Genomic DNA, 17,250 nt, shown 5'->3' with positions numbered 1-17,250 from the left:
ATGGTACTGAAGGTTGAAGTCGAACTGTCCACTCAAGTGTTTTCTTTCCAATATGCTGAGTTGGTCCGAGTGATCGGGTCTTTTCTTGCCGGCCTGGCCGAGGGATGGAGGCCAAGTTCTAAAGACACACTCGAGCGCCCCATTGAACATCGCTACGTGAAGCTGGCGATGTCGACAAGGAGGGGGAGGGGAGGGCATTAGTCTGAACCTAAGGTAAGCCTTTATTTCGCTCTGACAAAGACGAGGCACGAAGCGCACTGTTTGGCTGGGTTTCCGAAGGCCCCGTTTGGATTCCCAGCGGTTCTTGTACGTTCGCTGTGCACGGCGTCCGCGGTGTCGGTCGACCCACTTTCCAACGTGACTGGCGAATCATGAGCGTTTGGTCCCGAGGATGCTTTCCAAACGACATTAATCGCCGCTGATGGTTAGGCAGCAAGCGGCAACAATGGCGACTACGTGCCAAAAGCCAGTCGAGTTAATAGTTTGTCGCCGAACGTGTTCTGCGTTTGTTCTCTCTTGGTATAAATAACATGAAATAGCTCGCTCGGGCTGACAAGGTGCGTGGGTCTGCGTAACCAATTTCTGTGGACCAAAGTCAAATATGGGTTGTGACTTCTGAGTAGAAAATTCGTGTTTCGTTGTCAGGCATCAGCCTTTTCATTGCTAAGCCACTTTTCAGCACGGGGATACTTTGCAAAGCCATCCGACGAGTCCTGTTTTACACGCTCACATGAACCATTCAAGAAGCACTCTACATGAAATTCTATCTCCTGCATGACTCGTGAATGCAGACTCAGTTATGCACTATTCGACATAACACCTAGTGGACGCTGAGAGATTTAATCTTCAAAAAAATCATTTAACTGTCACACATAATTTTTTGGGTTCCCCACAAATGCACACCGTGCATTTACAGGTGAAGCAAGCTCTGCAAAAGTGTGGAGGGTTGTTTGTGCAGCGTGAGTTAGAGGAAAAGTATGAGTGCCGGGAAAAGTGTGGGTGTTGATCAACCATCCACACACCCCCAGGGTGCAATGCCTTTGTGAATGTAATGGCAGCACAAAATGCTCAATATAGTGTGAGTTGTTCCGTTTGTCAGCCTAAACACTGAGTCATTTCTATGCTGCACCGTTTCTTGTTCAGTGTCAGAGGAAGCTGGAATCTAAACTCACATCACTGAGTGGGAATTGAACCAAGAGTTTATGTTTATGTTCATGTAGAATGTGGGAAAGATGGTTTTGGTATTGAACCTGGGAAAGGGCTTGTGGTGTTTGGTTAACTGATTTCTTTGCTGGGTGAATTTCTCCAGGTTATCCGATGTACATGCAAATGTAACACGTGTGTAATACTAATGTCCATCTGCTGTCCAGATGAGCCAAGACACTACAGAGACACGAACACGAACGCGTTCCAAAGGCATTCGAGGTCAGTAAAAAAACATATTTTTTACAACTCACATTTGACTGTGTCGGTATTTCAATTTTTTTTCAGTTTCGGGACATGACATGAAGCATGAGCTGACGTGAGTGACCCCCCCGCACCCACTCCTCCAGACTCTTACACATTTGTATTAATGCTTTCTGAATACGTGCTAATGTGCTACGGTTTCAATGTTTGCCAGTAGCAGTTGTCCAACGCCTGGGTGTGATGGCAAAGGTCATGTCAGTGGAAGATACTCAAGACATAGAAGGTAGGACTGGATAGCCAGTATGAAGCCATTCAGTGGCCAAGGTAGATAAGAGCCATTATGTTATGTCTTAGTGCACTGGGATGTCCAATGATGAAGAAGAGAAAGCTGGAGGAGGCAGAGACGGAGGAGAACCAGTCTTCTCCCAAGAAGAAGGGTCAGTCCAGCTTAATGGAGGCAGAAGAAGACGTATGCAGAAACGATGAGGAGGAGGAGGAAGAGAAGGAGGAGGAAGAAAAGGATGAAAAAAATGATAAAGAGGAGGATGACCTCAAAGAAGAGAAACATTCAGACACCAGACCAGACTTAATAAAAAGTGAGTCAAAGCATATGGAGTCCCCACCAAAAATATTGGGATAGCAAATTGTATACTGAAGACATTTGGGTTCCAGATCATGAGATGAAAATAAGATAAACATTCAGAATAACAGTTGTATTTCATTGTGTTTATGTCTAGATAAGTTAAGCAATTTAGGACAGAGCACGTTTGGTTCGAAGCCACTTCCTACACTATAAACAAACAGAGCAAAAGTACTGGAACAAACATTGTTGAATGGATGAAAAGTTTTCACAGACGTATTGTTGAATGGACACACTGCCACTACAACAAAGACCTTTGACAGGGGACACAACCAAACAACCTTTCACACATAGGGAAAATGTAGCATGTTCTACCATGCCTGTTTTTGGGTATGTGGTACAAAGCCAGAGTACCCCGAGACACCCCACACAGGCATGGGGACAGCAGGCCAACTCCACACTGAAAGGCCAGATCCCAGAATCAAACCCTGGACCTTTGTGCTGTGGGGCACACGAGTTAACCAGTCATCCATCCACTGTTCCTCCCATGTCTCACATCTAGATGTTAAGACAATCAAATAAAAAATGAAATTTTAAACTTTCATCGTTTGATCTAAAATCCAAATGTCTTCAGGACACCCCCCCGCCCCCCACCAAAAAAAGGAATTGAACTTGCCAATATTTTTGGATGGGGCCATTTTATACATATAACAGCTTACAATTTTGATTCACAGAAATTGGTTGCCCATTGATCAAAGAAGACACAACAGTTGCAGAAACGGTTGTTTGTGCTACAAATAAGGATGAGAACATCACCTTGGAGGTTGAGAATGAAGTTGTGGCTGAGCAAACGAGTAAGAATGAGAACTTGGCAACAGAGGAACAGCTATCTGATGCTGAACAAGACAAAACAGACACAACACCGGTAATTGAAGATAAGCAGCAGACGGCAGAGCATCCTCAAGGAGACTTTGAGAGCACTGAGGTTGCGCATACAAAAGAGGAAGAAGAGGAGGAGGAAGCACAAGAGCAAACTGAAAAAACAAATGGTTTTGTAGGGGACAGGGAAGTGGAAAGACAGACGATAAGCCAGGAAAACTCTGATCACCCGTACTCCACTGGACATTACATCCATCATCAAGTCAACGAGTCAGCACAGGACCAGAGAAAGAAGGAGGAGAAAGAAGAGGAGGAAGAAGACGAGAGGGTCCAACAAGTTGATACCCCTTACTCAATGAGTCCACGTAGTCAAGCATCTCAGGAGTCTCTTGAAATTGAAAAGGTGTGCACATCCACGACTGGGGAAGAGGCATACGAAGCGCAGCAGGAGAGGGAAGTGAACGAGCATCAGGATGAAGCGGCCAAAGTGGAAGAAGTAGAAGTGGAGGAAGAAGAAGAGGAGGAGGAGGGGGAGGAGGAGGACCCTGTTGAGGACCAAAGCTCCAGCAAATCCTCTCCGACCACCGTGGTGATCGAGGTACGCTCTGAAGAAGAGGAAGAGGATTATGATGATGAAGAGGATGACGGCGATGACCGTGACTGTGTCTCGGATGGTTCGGGGCTCACCGACGATTCTGAGAACTGGGACATGACTCGGGGGAACCTGGGGCTGTTGGAGCAGGCCATCGCTTTGAAGGCTGGGGAAGGGAAGTCGGGACAAGAGGCCCAGAGTTCCCAAGACTACCAATCGTACAACAGCCCCAGTAAAAGCACAGAAGCGGTGATTCGACGTAACGCCCAATACAACAAAGGTAGACGCTGCTTATCTTTCATCATTCCTCCATGGAGAATATTGACGCAATATTTTAGGTTTGCCGGTTCAAATGCCACATTATGTGAGATCAACAATCTGTACAAAATGCTATTTGAAAGCAACATCACTGTCCAATTAACTCATTCACTGCCATTCACACATTTATTCGGGAATTAATAATAATAATAATAAAGGCGGCTCGGTAGTCGAGTGGTTAGCACAAAGGCTTCACAGTGCAGAGGTCGCCGGTTCGCATCCCACCCCGGCCTCCCTGTGTGGAGTTTGCATGATCTCCCCGGGCCCGTGTGGGTTTTCTCCGGGTCCTCCGGTTTCCTCCCACATTCCAAAAACATGCATGGCAGGCAGATTGAACATTCTAAATTGTCCCTCGGTGTGAGTGTGACTGTTGTACGTGTTTGTGTGCCCTGCGATTGGCTGGCAACCAATTCAGGGTGTCCCCCGCCTCGTGCCCGAAGACAGCTGAGATAGGGTCCAGCACCCCCGCGACCCTACTGAGGAATAAGCGGGACGGAAAATGGATGGATGGATAATAATAATAATAATAATAATAATATATTACATTATAAGCGGCTTTTTGAAATTGAAAATATGACGTAAAGCGCCATTCCCGAATTTGTTCGGCTTTTGTTTTTTCATGCTTTGCTGCCGATAAAGCACTGCCCATGGCCTCTAGCAATGTTTCTTCTTTTCCACAAGGGGCAGCATTTCCCTTTTTTCATGTTAGTGCTTTGTTCCAGCTGTATTTAAAGCGCTATATGAACCAATATGTATGCATTGCACTGTATTTTGGACAGCCACCCTCATTTCAAGCTCATATAACTCCAGATCCATATCATTTAGGAATTTCACTTTTTTTCTGATGAAAGTAGAGTCTAAGGTTTCTAACGTTGTATTGAATTTTTATGTAGTCCTAAAACTCAATAGCCTGTGGGTGCTGGAATTTAAGTGACAATGACAAAAACCCTGGCACTGGAGTGAACAAATTATTTTCACATGTCTGGCAGTGAATGAGTTAACAGTGTTGGGATTTTCAGTGTCATTCATAATTAATTTTATGTCATGATGCAGATGTATGAATCACAACATATTCACAACTGCTAATTCATCCCTCCTGGCTGTCTTCAGAAAAGAAGGAAATAAAATGTCCAACCCCCGGGTGCGATGGGACAGGCCACGTGACGGGTCTGTACCCCCACCACCGGAGTCTATCTGGATGTCCTCATAAGGATCGAATTCCTCCAGAGAGTAAGAACATGATCAATCACAAATTGGACTCTTTTTGTATAACACTGACTGTAAATTATCTTCTCGTTAGCAAACTATTGTTCAGGGTGTTTTCTGAATTAAGGCTTGGTAATCATATTTCCTCAATTACAACAGCAGCTAAAAGTACTACTCTTGAAACTAATACTACTAACTTTGCTAAATACGCCACTGCTGTGGAGTTGTTTGCGCTACCACTTTAGTGCTAATCCTTTTAACCTAAACAGGCTGAACAGTTTAGTTGTATGTGCTGTTTCTGTAGTCCTGGCCATGTATGAGAACGTCTTGAAGTGTCCCACTCCTGGCTGCACAGGTCAAGGCCATGTCAACAGTAACCGCAACACACACCGCAGGTTAATAATGGACTCACTTGCATGCACACACACATTGGACAACAAGCTAGGAGGGGCTTTGTGTCTTTGACAAATGATTTGGAAACATCAGAAAAGTACGAGGATGAGCTCTCAAAGCCAAACTTCTTTGTGCTTCAATCTAACCTTGCATTGCTAACGCACCCTGCGCATCCTCACACTGTGCTCGTGTTTGAGCCATTTGTGCTTTTAAGCATAAACTACTAAATTAATTTCAACATATTTTTTTGTTAAGGCTCAAAGTAAAGAGTGGTGAAGGGCAAAAGTCATCATATTTATCAAACTTAAAGCAGAAGTCTAATATTGTCTTTACAATAATATGTTCTCTTCTCACACTAGACTAACCACAGTATTCTGATTAATTATTAGTCTATGGAATATGAGTTAGCAGGAATATCCATGTGTTTTTATCCAATTGAAGGGATTGCCATTTTGCCTCGTACTGCCACTTAGCTGTTGACTGCAAGGGTCATTTGCATTTTCATTTGAAGTTTTGGTCATTACATTATGCTGAGCTCTTTGGAGAACTGTAGTCTTCTACTATCAATTTGTTATGTATTTATTCTTCTTTCTAACATGTGTATTCCGATATTTAAACATTTGCATGTGTCAATCCCATCAGTCTGTCGGGCTGTCCTATCGCTGCGGCAACCAAAATGAACAAAACCCAGGACAAGCAGGTCCATCTTCAGGCTGCCGTCAGCGAACCCATGTCCAACTCCGACAGGGTGCTCAGGTGAAACTTTTTTTAGTTCAGAGATTAGAAGACAAGATTTGTAAAACTGCAATGGTTCCTCATTTTTGTTTCTTTCTAGGCCCATGTGTTTTGTGAAGCAGTTGGAGATCCCCCAATATGGCAATTATGGTCCCAACACGGTTACCACGACGCCGCGAGCAAACTTGGCCAAAGAGTTGGAGAAATATTCAAAAGTGTCTTTTGACTATGCAAGCTTTGATGTTCAGGTGTTTGGAAAGCGTATGCTTGTTCCAAAGACAACCACCACTGAAACATCACCCAAAGCCTTCAAATGTAAGTAATTCATCAAAGCATACATCACATTCAATGAACTATGAAATTAGTAGTAAATTATGAATTGTATTGAAAATTGGATGCTTCAATTGTATCACTTTGAACACGCTTGTAAAGGAAATCTGAAACCACACAGTCTCACGCTTAGCGCTTGTCCTCAATTACAAGTTGAGGAGGTCAATTTTGAGAACATTTTTGAAGAATAGAGCAGACAACGGGTCACCAACCTTTTTAAAACTGACAGCTACTTCCTGGATACTAATTCATGCTTATAGCTGACACATTCCTGAAAGAACAAATCTGCTTAAAGTACATCCTAATATTACGACTGTATATATGTCACAGGTATAAAACGGAAAGGGTCTCTCATCCTGCCTCTGATCTTGCATGTTTAGATATTTCCCTCCTCCACCATTTGTAATTCAAGTCAAGTCAACTCACCCGCAATCTCGAAGCGAGCCGGATAATAATCCGGGTTGAAAACGTCAAGAAAAAGGAGACGTCAGGATTTGAGTGAACATTTATGAGGCCCACATAGATACATTAAGACAGTTTGTATAATGTGAACATCTGCTCATTTGCAACTGCATAAAAGCCTGCGTTTCTTCTTTGTTGTGTTTCATGGGGACTAGCAATGTGAAATTAGCAACTACCGCCACCCATTGATATGTGATGATTTTGCTTACAGACGTTTCATTACGAATAAGAACTCTGTCATTTATCTCACACATTTCACACTTGATCTCACCTATTCATAAAGTAGATCCAAGTTCCCCTTCAAATGACCACGCACTAGTGTTTAATGGTTCCGTTTTATTCCTTTTGGAATTTGGCTCAAGTTACTGTCGTAAGCGGGAATCGGTGTTGATGTGTGACCAAACTGAAAGATTTCTTATCTGGGCTCCGAGCTGACAAAATAATCTTCATAAGAGCATGGAACATACAGATGAAAAGATTGAAAGCTACAAAAATAGACCATGTGTCAGTGACATCATTCAAAGCTTTTACAAAGCAGCTAATCAGATTGCTCTGATGTTCCGGTTACTCTCACATGCTGTCTCTGTTAGGGGATCACTGTGATGTATCTGTTCGAGCCCATTGTCTTAAGTTCAGCCTTCTGTCTACGGATATGATTTAATGGGATATCTTTCCCTCAAAAAATTGATCATGTTGAAACTAACCTCTGCTCTACCTCTACCACACACAGCGAAATCCTTCCCAAAGGCCTCTTCCCCAAGCGGGACAGGCTCAGGTGGTATTTCGAATAGTACTTTGTCCTCCAATGACTACGACTGCAGTCAAGACGCCGAGGCGGCCCACATGGCAGCAACGGCCATCCTCAACCTGTCCACTCGCTGTTGGGAACGACCAGAGAGTCTTAGCGCCAATCCCAAGGAGCCTTGCACCGAGGTACGCTAAATTCCAGTCCATGACAGCATGCACGCTGAACTGCACTCTTCAAGGCAACCGACGTGCTTCTGTTCTCGGGATATTGTAGGAGCCAGATATTGAAGTGGATGAGAACGGCACCTTAGACCTTAGCATAAAAAAAAACAAGCGCGAGAGCATGCAGTCTCCGGAACCTTCGTCTTCCTCGTCGTCATCTTCTCAACACACGCTAGGTGTTTCGTCTCAGAGCCACACTCAGCCCGAGTGGGAGGGGCCACTCGACTTTACGAAATCAACTGGAGTAAAGGAGGAAGGCAACGATGAGGTACAATGCGCAGCCACTCAAAAGTCACTGATTCAATGAGCAATTGTGGGCAGTAAAAGAGTAAAAAAAAAACTGAAAAGTTTTAAAACTCATAGTGGATTTTTATAACCAATTTGTCATCAGGTGGATTATACGGCTACCTCATACACATCTTCTGATGTTGAGGATGAGGACCAGGAGAACCTGGAGAATCTAGAGGAGAGGAAGTATCCTGGGGAAGTTACCACCAGCAGCTTCAAGGTCAAATTTCAGCCTAAAGACAGTAAAAAGGAGATTCTTGTGTAAGTACATCTGTCTTCTTACAAATGTCATTGTTGAAGCAAATCCTGAATACTGTTTTGATATCACTGGAGCTTCTGATTGTTTGTTGCTCAAATAGTTTGCCATAAGGTCATTGTTATGTGACATAGCTAATTTCCTTCATCTTTTCAACACTAACACTTATTCATTGAGCATTGTTTCCAGATAACTTGAGCAGTAGTTGCTGGCACTGACAACTTCTCTCCCTGCGCCTTGACGCTGTAGATGTCCCACTCCAGGCTGTGATGGCAGTGGACACATCACTGGCAACTATGCATCACATCGAAGGTAAGCCCAACCGACACTTCCCAGAGAGTAAAATTTAACTTTCTTTCAAAATGTAACATTTCAAACCCAATCTGCATGTTATGCCAAATTGAAAGTCTTCCCAGAGATCATGGTGTCATGTGCCAACTAACCGAGACCACCTTCTTCCTAAAACTCATGAGACGTAATGGCATCATTGAATAGTTTGCGCATGATTGTGATTTTGAAGACAATATACATTCAAGTGCTGCTCTGAAAGCGACGGCGTAGAAAAGAGATGGCTGTGTTTCTCTCTGTCTTGTCTAGTTGGCTGTTGAATTCAGTCTCTGCTTCATTCAATCTTCCATTCCAAAAAAAAAGCCTACTCTTGGCCTGTATTCTGATACATTCTCTCTAATCTTCCAGTCTGTCAGGCTGTCCTCTTGCAGATAAATCACTACGGACACTCATGGCTGCCCACACAGTTGAACTAAAGTATGTGTGCTGTCTTTTGCCTCTCAAATTCATGTTCTCCTAGGGGCATATTCTCCCATTTGCTTGAGTCAGACAAGGTGTTGTTGTTTTTATTAACCGCACAATTTCTCTTTGGTTGTCACTTACAAACTTTCATTCAATGTTCGCAGACCAAGCGCAAATAAATGGCAATCCTTGACAAATCACGTATTCTCCTAGGGAACTAAGTAAGCATCTAGCGTATTTTACGGTGTATAAGGCGCACCGAAAAGCCTGGATTTTCTTCAAAAGATGACCCTGCGTCTTATACGCCGGTGCGCCTTATATGTGAAGTAATATTGAGCCACAAAAGATCTCACAATTACTGTAAGCACCCACTGACTTCATTTCTTTGCGTAAAACAAGTATTGCGTAACCCCAGCCTCTACTGTGGCGCCTTATAATGTGGTATGCTTTATACGTATTTGGAAAACTGTTATATATTTATATATTATATTAGGACAACTTTTTTTCCTTCATTGAAGGTGCGCCTTATAGTCCAGTGAGCCTTATAGTCCAGAGCGCCTTATATATAGGGAAAAATGAAAATACAGCATTCATTGGGGGTGCCCCTTATACTCAGGTGCGCCTTGTACACCGGAAAATACCATATTCTCTTATCCGTTCCAAAAAGCTCGACAAAGGTCTAGTTGCTCACAAACGCTGGCTTTTTTCCCAAGATGGCGCCACGTGAACACGCAGCGGCTCCTCTCTCTCTCGCGGCAAATTGGCATTTTTGTGTTTGTCAAAGTCATTATAAGTGCCTTGCACGCTGGGTCCGAGGGGACAGTCATTTCATCTGTGCTGTATGTCATGCATATTAGCATATTTGACAGTAAAGATGACTTTGACTTTGAAATATCACATTGCACTTTTTGTGTGATTTCACGCCCGTGATAACTGTCAGGCGATAACTGGACTGATTCGTGCTGATAGGTGATGGTTGGGTGGGGGGCACATCTGTCCCAACTCAGCAACTGCCCAATGACCAAATGCTGACATATCATCCCTGTCCTAAGAGTTCAGTTATGAGCATGGTATTCTGATTGGGTTGCTTCTGTTGGAGGGATTAAAAAGTGAATGGAAACTCAAGGGAGCCTGTAGATGAGCCACACACGTCCCTGGCAACGAGCACCAGTTCAGGGTATGCTTTGGAAATGAATTTCACATTTCAAGGATGACGTATTTTCTGATGAAATTCACGTTTCGGAAAAATGCCATAATCTGAGAGTTGTAGGAATCCTCAGAAGTCAGCGCTCACACATCTACGCTGGAATTCACAGGTTACGATGGCGGCTGTATCAGAGGGCCGTCCGGGAAAACACTTTGAAAGTGCACAAAGCGCAAACTGGAGAATATGCCCCTTAGCGCTTTGTTAACCTGATGATTATTCTCCTGTTTTTAATATTCCATCTATTTTGATGGCCTATTGATTCGGATGCTAATTCAAGGAAATCTAGATTGTGCAAATCGATCACGAAAGCATTGAAGTCAGACAGTCTCTGAACATCCTAGGTGCCCGACTCCTGGCTGTGATGGATCAGGCCATATCACAGGAAACTATGCCTCACATAGAAGGTATAAAATGTTGTTCAGCCGTCTTTTTCTTGATGTGATGTTTTATCAGCTAATGCCTCTGTGGTCTTCTCTACCAGTCTGTCTGGATGCCCCAGAGCCAAGAAAGGCGGTGTCAAATCAAACCCCACCAAGGACGACAAAGATGATTCTGAATTGTTAAGGTGAGAGAACTAAAGCCAACGTTAATCACGACTGGGCAAGCGCGTTTTTTCTTCACATGAATAAAACCCCTCCGCTGTTGTGTAAAGGTGTCCCGTTCCTGGCTGTGACAGTCTTGGGCACATCAGCGGGAAGTACGCTACCCACCGCAGCGCTTATGGCTGTCCGCTGGCAGCGCGTCGACAGAAGGAGGGTCTTCTTAACGGCACTCCTTTCTCCTGGAAGACTTTCAAGAGTGAAGGCCCGACCTGTCCAACACCTGGCTGTGATGGCTCGGGTCATGCAAATGGAAGTTTTCTGACACATCGCAGGTATCTTGATGTTTTCGCCACTCAGTATGCAGTACTAGAGTGCACTTTATGTAAGATTATTTTCAATGAAAAATGCCATAAATATGTCCTGGCATCTTTGATATGATGGCACGCTTTATTCTAGTTTGTCAGGTTGTCCCAGAGCACTAGCCAGTAAAAAGAAAGCCAAATTCCCGGGAGACGAGTATATCACTGCCAAATTCAGAGCCAGTGATGGTAAGATGTAACCCTTTCAAGTCGAGTGGTACCGGTGTATAAGGCGTACCAGAGTATAATGTGCACACCCAAGGAATGGTGTATTATCAAACTTGTTCCATATATAAGCCGCACCAGAGTATAAGGCGCACGTATCATGAATGAAAAAACTTCCAAATATAATGTAGAAATACATACAAGTTTTCCATATATAAGGTCTATAAGGTGCGCTACAGTAGAGGCTGGGGTTATGCGTGACTTCTTCTACAGGGGAAAGTGAGTCAGTGGCTGGTGACAGTAGTTGCCAGACCTGTTGTGGCTCAATATGACTTCACATATAAGGCGCAGGGTCATCTTTTGAAGAAAACCAAGGCTTATGGGTGCGCCTTATACACCACAAAATACGGTACTTCAAATAACCACAAGAAATTTCGGAAGTCATGTGACCACAAGCTGGAAATCTTGAAAATAAAAGTCACGGTGAACTGTTGTGTTATTTCTTGCACAAAGTTCTGGATAACGATGAGGATATCAAGCAACTCAATGAAGAGATTAACGATCTGAATGAGTCAAATTCAGAGATGGAAGCCGACATGGTCAACTTGCACACTCAGGTGAGTGAGTCATTTTGTTGACGTTGGAAAATTTGAATGGAATGGATCAAAATTGGTCACTTACTGGTGGCCTTTTTTAGTGGGATCAAGATGGCGGGCGGATAAGTCCCAAGTCTCGTCATTTAAACTTAATTTCACTTGCAGGTTGCGGCTCCTTGCCATGGTCCTCAATGACAGTAGTTGTACTGTCCTGTGAGCAAAATTATCAGCATGCGTTTCTCACTGCTGTTTTCTGTTGCGCAACGCCGTACGTTGCTTCGGGAGGGCAGGACATTTTAATCAATCTCTGAAAATGAAGTTTATTTCATCCTCCTTGCTTGGGATGCAAAAATGGCACAGTTGGCTGATTGTTCCCTACTGGCACACCGACAACCAGTGCCAAGATTTAGATGGAGTAGCCGTTTGCCCCGTGAGTGTCGTTGCTTCCGATGGACATGGTGGACATGCCTCACAAGGTCACAAACCGTGATCTATGCCTCAGACACTGCTTAACCCGGCCTCCATTTCTTTCCAGGTTCTCAAGCGGAGCAGAGATTCTTTTTCAGTAAAACCGAATTACCTAGCCTACTGATGGAGTTGTCTCTCTTGTATAGATCTCTTCCATGGAGAAGAACCTGAAGAGCATGGAGGAAGAGAACAAGCAAATTGAAGAGAAAAATGAGGCCTTGTTTCTGGAGTTATCAGGTCTGAGTCAGGCTCTGATCCATAGCCTGGCCAACATCCGACTGCCAGCCATGGTAAGGATGCGTTCATTTTGGATTGAACATTATTAGTCTCGCAGTGGAGAAATTGACATTTCACAGCGCAGTTATGAAAGGAAGATTAAAGGAATGAAAGAAGTAGGAAAAAAAATACATGAGCTGCTGGAAAGTCAGCCACTCTCGCGGCGCCATCTTGAAATTTTGCAAATTAAACAAGTATTAGTTTGAACTGGAAATACTATCTTGTCTTTGTGTTGTATTCAGCTGAGTATAGGTTGAAAAGAATGTGTCTTTATTCATGTTTTACACAAAGTCCCAACTTCATTGGAATCGGGTTGGCAGAATTGTAAAAAGTCATTCCATCAAGCCATTTTCTCGAGTGCTTGTACTTATTAGGGCAAACAGTCCAGGGTGTAACCTGCCTCGTATCCACGGTCAGCCTCGATAGTGTGTCGCTCACCCACGACCATCAGGATGGCAAGGGTTGTCGAAAGCGGATTGATGCAATTCATGGATTTGAAAATTGTTCCGCTGTTTGCATTGCGGCTTGGAAATAAAGCGGATTTACGTGGGGAAGGTAATGTGAGACAATCACGAATCTATAGCATCCATTGACGAAAAATCGTCAATGGATGCTACTGCTTCGTGTTTGCTTTCAACATTAGTTGTTATTTAATGGTGTTGTTTTGACTTCAAGATGGCGCCACGTGAGTGGCTGCCTTTACAACAGCTCATGTGTTTGTTGTTGTTCTTCATTTCCTTTCATCACTTTGCTGCTGTGAACTGTAAATGTCTCCATTGCGAGACTACTATAGGCTAATCCAATCCATTCAGCAGGAGCCCTTGTCGGAGCAAAACTTTGACAGCTACGTGGAGACCCTCACCCATATGTTCACCAATAAGGACTGCTACCAGAACCCTGAGAATCGGGCTCTGCTGGAGTCCATCAACCAGGCGGTCAAGGGAATTGAGGCGTGAGAGATGCCAGAAACATGTGGACGTCCCCCAGAGAGATAGTGTTAGTGAAGGAATCTTCTCATTCGGAACATTGCCATCTGTTCTTTGTATACTTCTTTGTTCTTGTGTATAGTTTACCTGTTTGCATGTTGCTTTAGGACAGTGAAAGTGGGAACACGTGAGAGGATGATGACACACTGCAGTCAAACTGCTACGGTGATGACACTGAGGTGTGTGGCAAAACATATCCGATGTCCACTCAAAAATGATAGTAGTATTCTGTAAGATCATAGTGACGTTCCACCTGCTGAACTAGTCTTTGATATATTTCTTGGTACTATTGCTGTGTAATGTGTCATTTACAAATATTTTGTTCTTTATGGAATATTTATTGTTGTTGCGCGTATTATCATGTTTGTCTACTATTATTTATAAAAGTCCCTGTAAAGTGAAAGTAAAAACGCTTTATAAATTTGCCACACATCAAAGTGTGTTGTTGAAAAAAAGTCACATTTTAATGACTGAAAATATTGATTGCAACGTAAATAACAGGACAATGAAACTTGGAAATTGCGATCAAAATCAAGCTCTTCCCTCGGCTCTCACATGTCGTGGCCGTAAGCTGTCAGTCAAATATCATTTGACATCCTCCCATCTTTCGGATGCCCTCGATGTTTTGAGTGGCTGGAAAAGATCCCATCACATCATTGCGGCACTTTTTACTGCCACACCAAGTGGCACTAACCAACAGCTAGCTGGTGGTTTAACCCTTTCATGCACCTATAATGATAACCTGTAACCTGATAACACGATAAGCACTTCACTGTAGTAACCGCTGTCCCGGAAAGGGACAGATTAGATTAGTTTAGATGAGATTAGCCTTTATTAGTCTCACACTGGAGAAATTTACATTGCTTAAACCCAGCCGGCTACATGCAGTGGTTCATACCCTTATTTGAGGTAGCGAAACCAACCGGTTCATATGGGCATTCACTGAACCCTTCATTCGTGAAAACTACAATTGTATTTTATTTTACAAAATTGAAGACATAAAAAATGCATTCATTAAAAACAAGAAAAAGTAATCACAGTTAGTATTAGGATAGACTATATGTCATAACTAATTGACAGGTTGAGTCCAGTGTGTCTTAACCTCCACGGCAGAGGCTCCATCCAACTCCCGAGACCGCTTCACCGAACCCAAGACTTCGATCCATGTGTTAAGAACCACTGCTGTAGCCTTAGATGACCCAAGCAATTAGAACAAAGTTTGCGTCTGATAGAAAAAGCGGGCAATACATGCGTCACCGAGTGCCGTATTTATCCATGCCCAAAGGAAAAGGAAAAAAGAAAACAAGAAAACGTGAAGGCTGGAAAATAGTTTGGACTTTTTGCACATTTTCAGCAAAGCATTTCAAGCATGCACAGTGTGTTTACAAATTGCTGAATTCACTTTACAGGGTCTTTAAGTATTTCTTCACTATTTATTTCAAACGTGTTACTTGAGAAGATTTGAAACTCGGAGACAAGACTCAAAGTAAACACGAGAAGGGAAACACTTCCCCTGCACTGATGAACAAAGGAAATATTTTAAGATATCAACTATGAATTGTTTTATAAAGTTATTTATTTAAAACACTGCAATCTTTTTACAGTAAATGCAAACATTTTGTATATGAAAGTTTTGAAATAATTTACTAATGACTTTTATTTCTCGATTTTATTTTTTGGTGCTTGCTTTTATGATTTGTAAACGATACATGTGTTGGAGTACTTTGCAACTCACGGAGATAATGAAGTGCACAGGTGTGTTGATGAACAAAGTGACGTGTGGAAACCAAGTGACGCTGAATATTTATTTCGTTCTGTCAATGTGTGATGATGTGTGACCGTGTGGATTCTCTTTGCTAGTACTTCAAATAAACGTTGACCAATACTTTGGACGCTGTCTCTCCAACTCGACATCTTTTGCTTTGGACAGATATATTGACGGAAATTAATTTGTTCAAATCAAATGATTGCTCTCTCGTGGGTGCATGTATGTCTTCATGCTGTTAATCGGCGCAGCACTCATAGCACAAATGATGGTGCTAAATGAACAGGTGCTCTTCCCAGAATTTTCAAGGATATCGATGGAATGAAACCATCAAACAAGGTTTCAATTTTTTCAAACAAGGAACGGTCGGCATTTATTCAATACAAAAGAAAGCTATATACAGTGGTACCTCGGTTCTCGACCATAATCCGTTCCAGAACCCTGTTGGAAAAGCGATTTGTTCCAACACCTAAACCATTTTTTCCCCATTACAAATAACGTAAATCGTTTTAATCCGTTCCAACACCCTGAATGTTTACCTTTTTAGTACAGTATTTTATGCATGAAATTGCACATTAAAATGCTGACCAACACATAAAAAGCAATGTATATCTCAGAAAATGTTAAGCAAAATGGCAAAGACACAAATAACAAACATAAATGGCACCATGGCTAATTGTACAGTCGGAAAGAAAAGATTTACGAAAAGGATTTTTTACCTTTGTGGTGGTCAGCAGAAGGCGCAGGTGGACGGAGGAAGGAAATGTATGTAGTCCCCTTCCATAAAAACTTCGGGGAGCTCCTCTGTCTGAGGGGTGCTGACACGTTCAAATCTCTTTGCTACTGTCACGTGCGAGTTGACAGCTGCCTCTCCCGGCCGCCCTCCACCTGCTGTCAATTCTCTAATCACGGACACGGGGCATTTCTACGGTTCGCGATCACCTCGCCAATGCCGGATGATTGACTCACCTCGCCACCGTACCTGGACTCTTTCTTCGATGCGCGAGTGTATCCGGTCCGAGGTATTTTCCCCTGCGTAAATTGATGTCATCTTCCGGGATTGCGTCATTTTGCACCCTCGTGTGCCATTTGCTTTTTGGCGTAGTAAGCGGGTCGGTTCACCCCCTGCCTTCTTACTCGCTGTGTTTTCTTTTATTTGTGAATAAACATCCTGCTTGGTTAGTACGTCTCTGCCGCCTGCTTTGGGATGACAAACATTCCACTACGTTCCGACGAGTCAGCTGCCGTCACTCTCGCTCGGAACGTGACAGCTACGGATGACGCGGCTACAGGAAGTTCTTTTCTCTTCAAATATCTAATCAATGACACATGCTCTCACGCCCACAGCCAAATCACTAGATTTCACAGCCTCCTTAGTCTTTAATATCGTACTGATCGTAGATTTCGCCATGCTGTATTCCCTAGCCAGATCAGACACTCGCATACCTCCTTCATATTTTGCCATTATTTCTTTCTTAAATGCAATAGTTTTTCTTTTGTCACTTTTAGCAGCACTTACTTTCTTTGGAGGCATAATTAGGGGCTAAAACTCTTCGTACACCTATATTAAACGCTAGAGCAAAACGCAGCACGCCCGCAAGCGACTGTGGCGGCAGAGGTGCGCACCGCGGCTTTGATGGCAATCTCAGCCCGACAACAGTTGGTCACGGAGAGAGCGATACACCCGTACGCCGCTCAGCACCCCACCCTCGCGTCCGCAC

At 43.3% G+C, this 17,250-nt stretch overlaps 2 protein-coding genes across 10 annotated transcripts in view; one reads left to right on the top strand and one right to left on the bottom strand.

Moving 5' to 3' along the window:
- LOC148904207 (histone-lysine N-methyltransferase SUV39H1-like) overlaps positions 1–16,872 on the bottom strand; it is a 34,531-nt gene extending 17,659 nt beyond the window's left edge. For 3 of the 9 annotated variants that reach the window (XR_016117607.1, XR_016117606.1, XR_016117609.1), the window contains exon 1: positions 16,249–16,871. The gene's annotated coding sequence lies outside the window, so the exon portion shown is untranslated. Of the gene's footprint in view, positions 1–8,279; positions 8,393–12,614; positions 12,670–16,248 lie in introns of all 9 variants that reach the window. The other 6 variants (XR_016117608.1, XR_016117601.1, XR_016117610.1 and 3 more) reach the window with 6 other exon arrangements.
- Positions 13–15,664, top strand: LOC148904208 (myelin transcription factor 1-like). Its single transcript, XM_089015716.1, is given in 22 exon segments — positions 13–213; positions 1,371–1,425; positions 1,492–1,522; positions 1,622–1,690; positions 1,762–2,003; positions 2,722–3,738; positions 4,887–5,006; positions 5,287–5,377; positions 6,018–6,131; positions 6,211–6,425; positions 7,633–7,835; positions 7,924–8,139; positions 8,263–8,420; positions 8,665–8,727; positions 9,112–9,180; positions 10,714–10,810; positions 10,813–10,937; positions 11,025–11,246; positions 11,371–11,462; positions 11,952–12,055; positions 12,649–12,792; positions 13,591–15,664. Coding segments are annotated over 21 exon segments (3,591 nt in total). The 5' UTR covers positions 13–213; the 3' UTR covers positions 13,735–15,664.
- Positions 16,873–17,250: the final 378 nt, after the last annotated feature.

The sequence above is a fragment of the Hippocampus bargibanti genome, linkage group LG01 (genome assembly GCF_051943395.1).
Source record: "Hippocampus bargibanti isolate YZ-2025 linkage group LG01, ASM5194339v1, whole genome shotgun sequence".
Taxonomy (NCBI): domain Eukaryota; kingdom Metazoa; phylum Chordata; class Actinopteri; order Syngnathiformes; family Syngnathidae; genus Hippocampus; species Hippocampus bargibanti.
The sequence above is the reverse complement of the archived record's forward strand: the minus strand, read 5'-3'. Positions and strand labels throughout refer to the sequence as shown.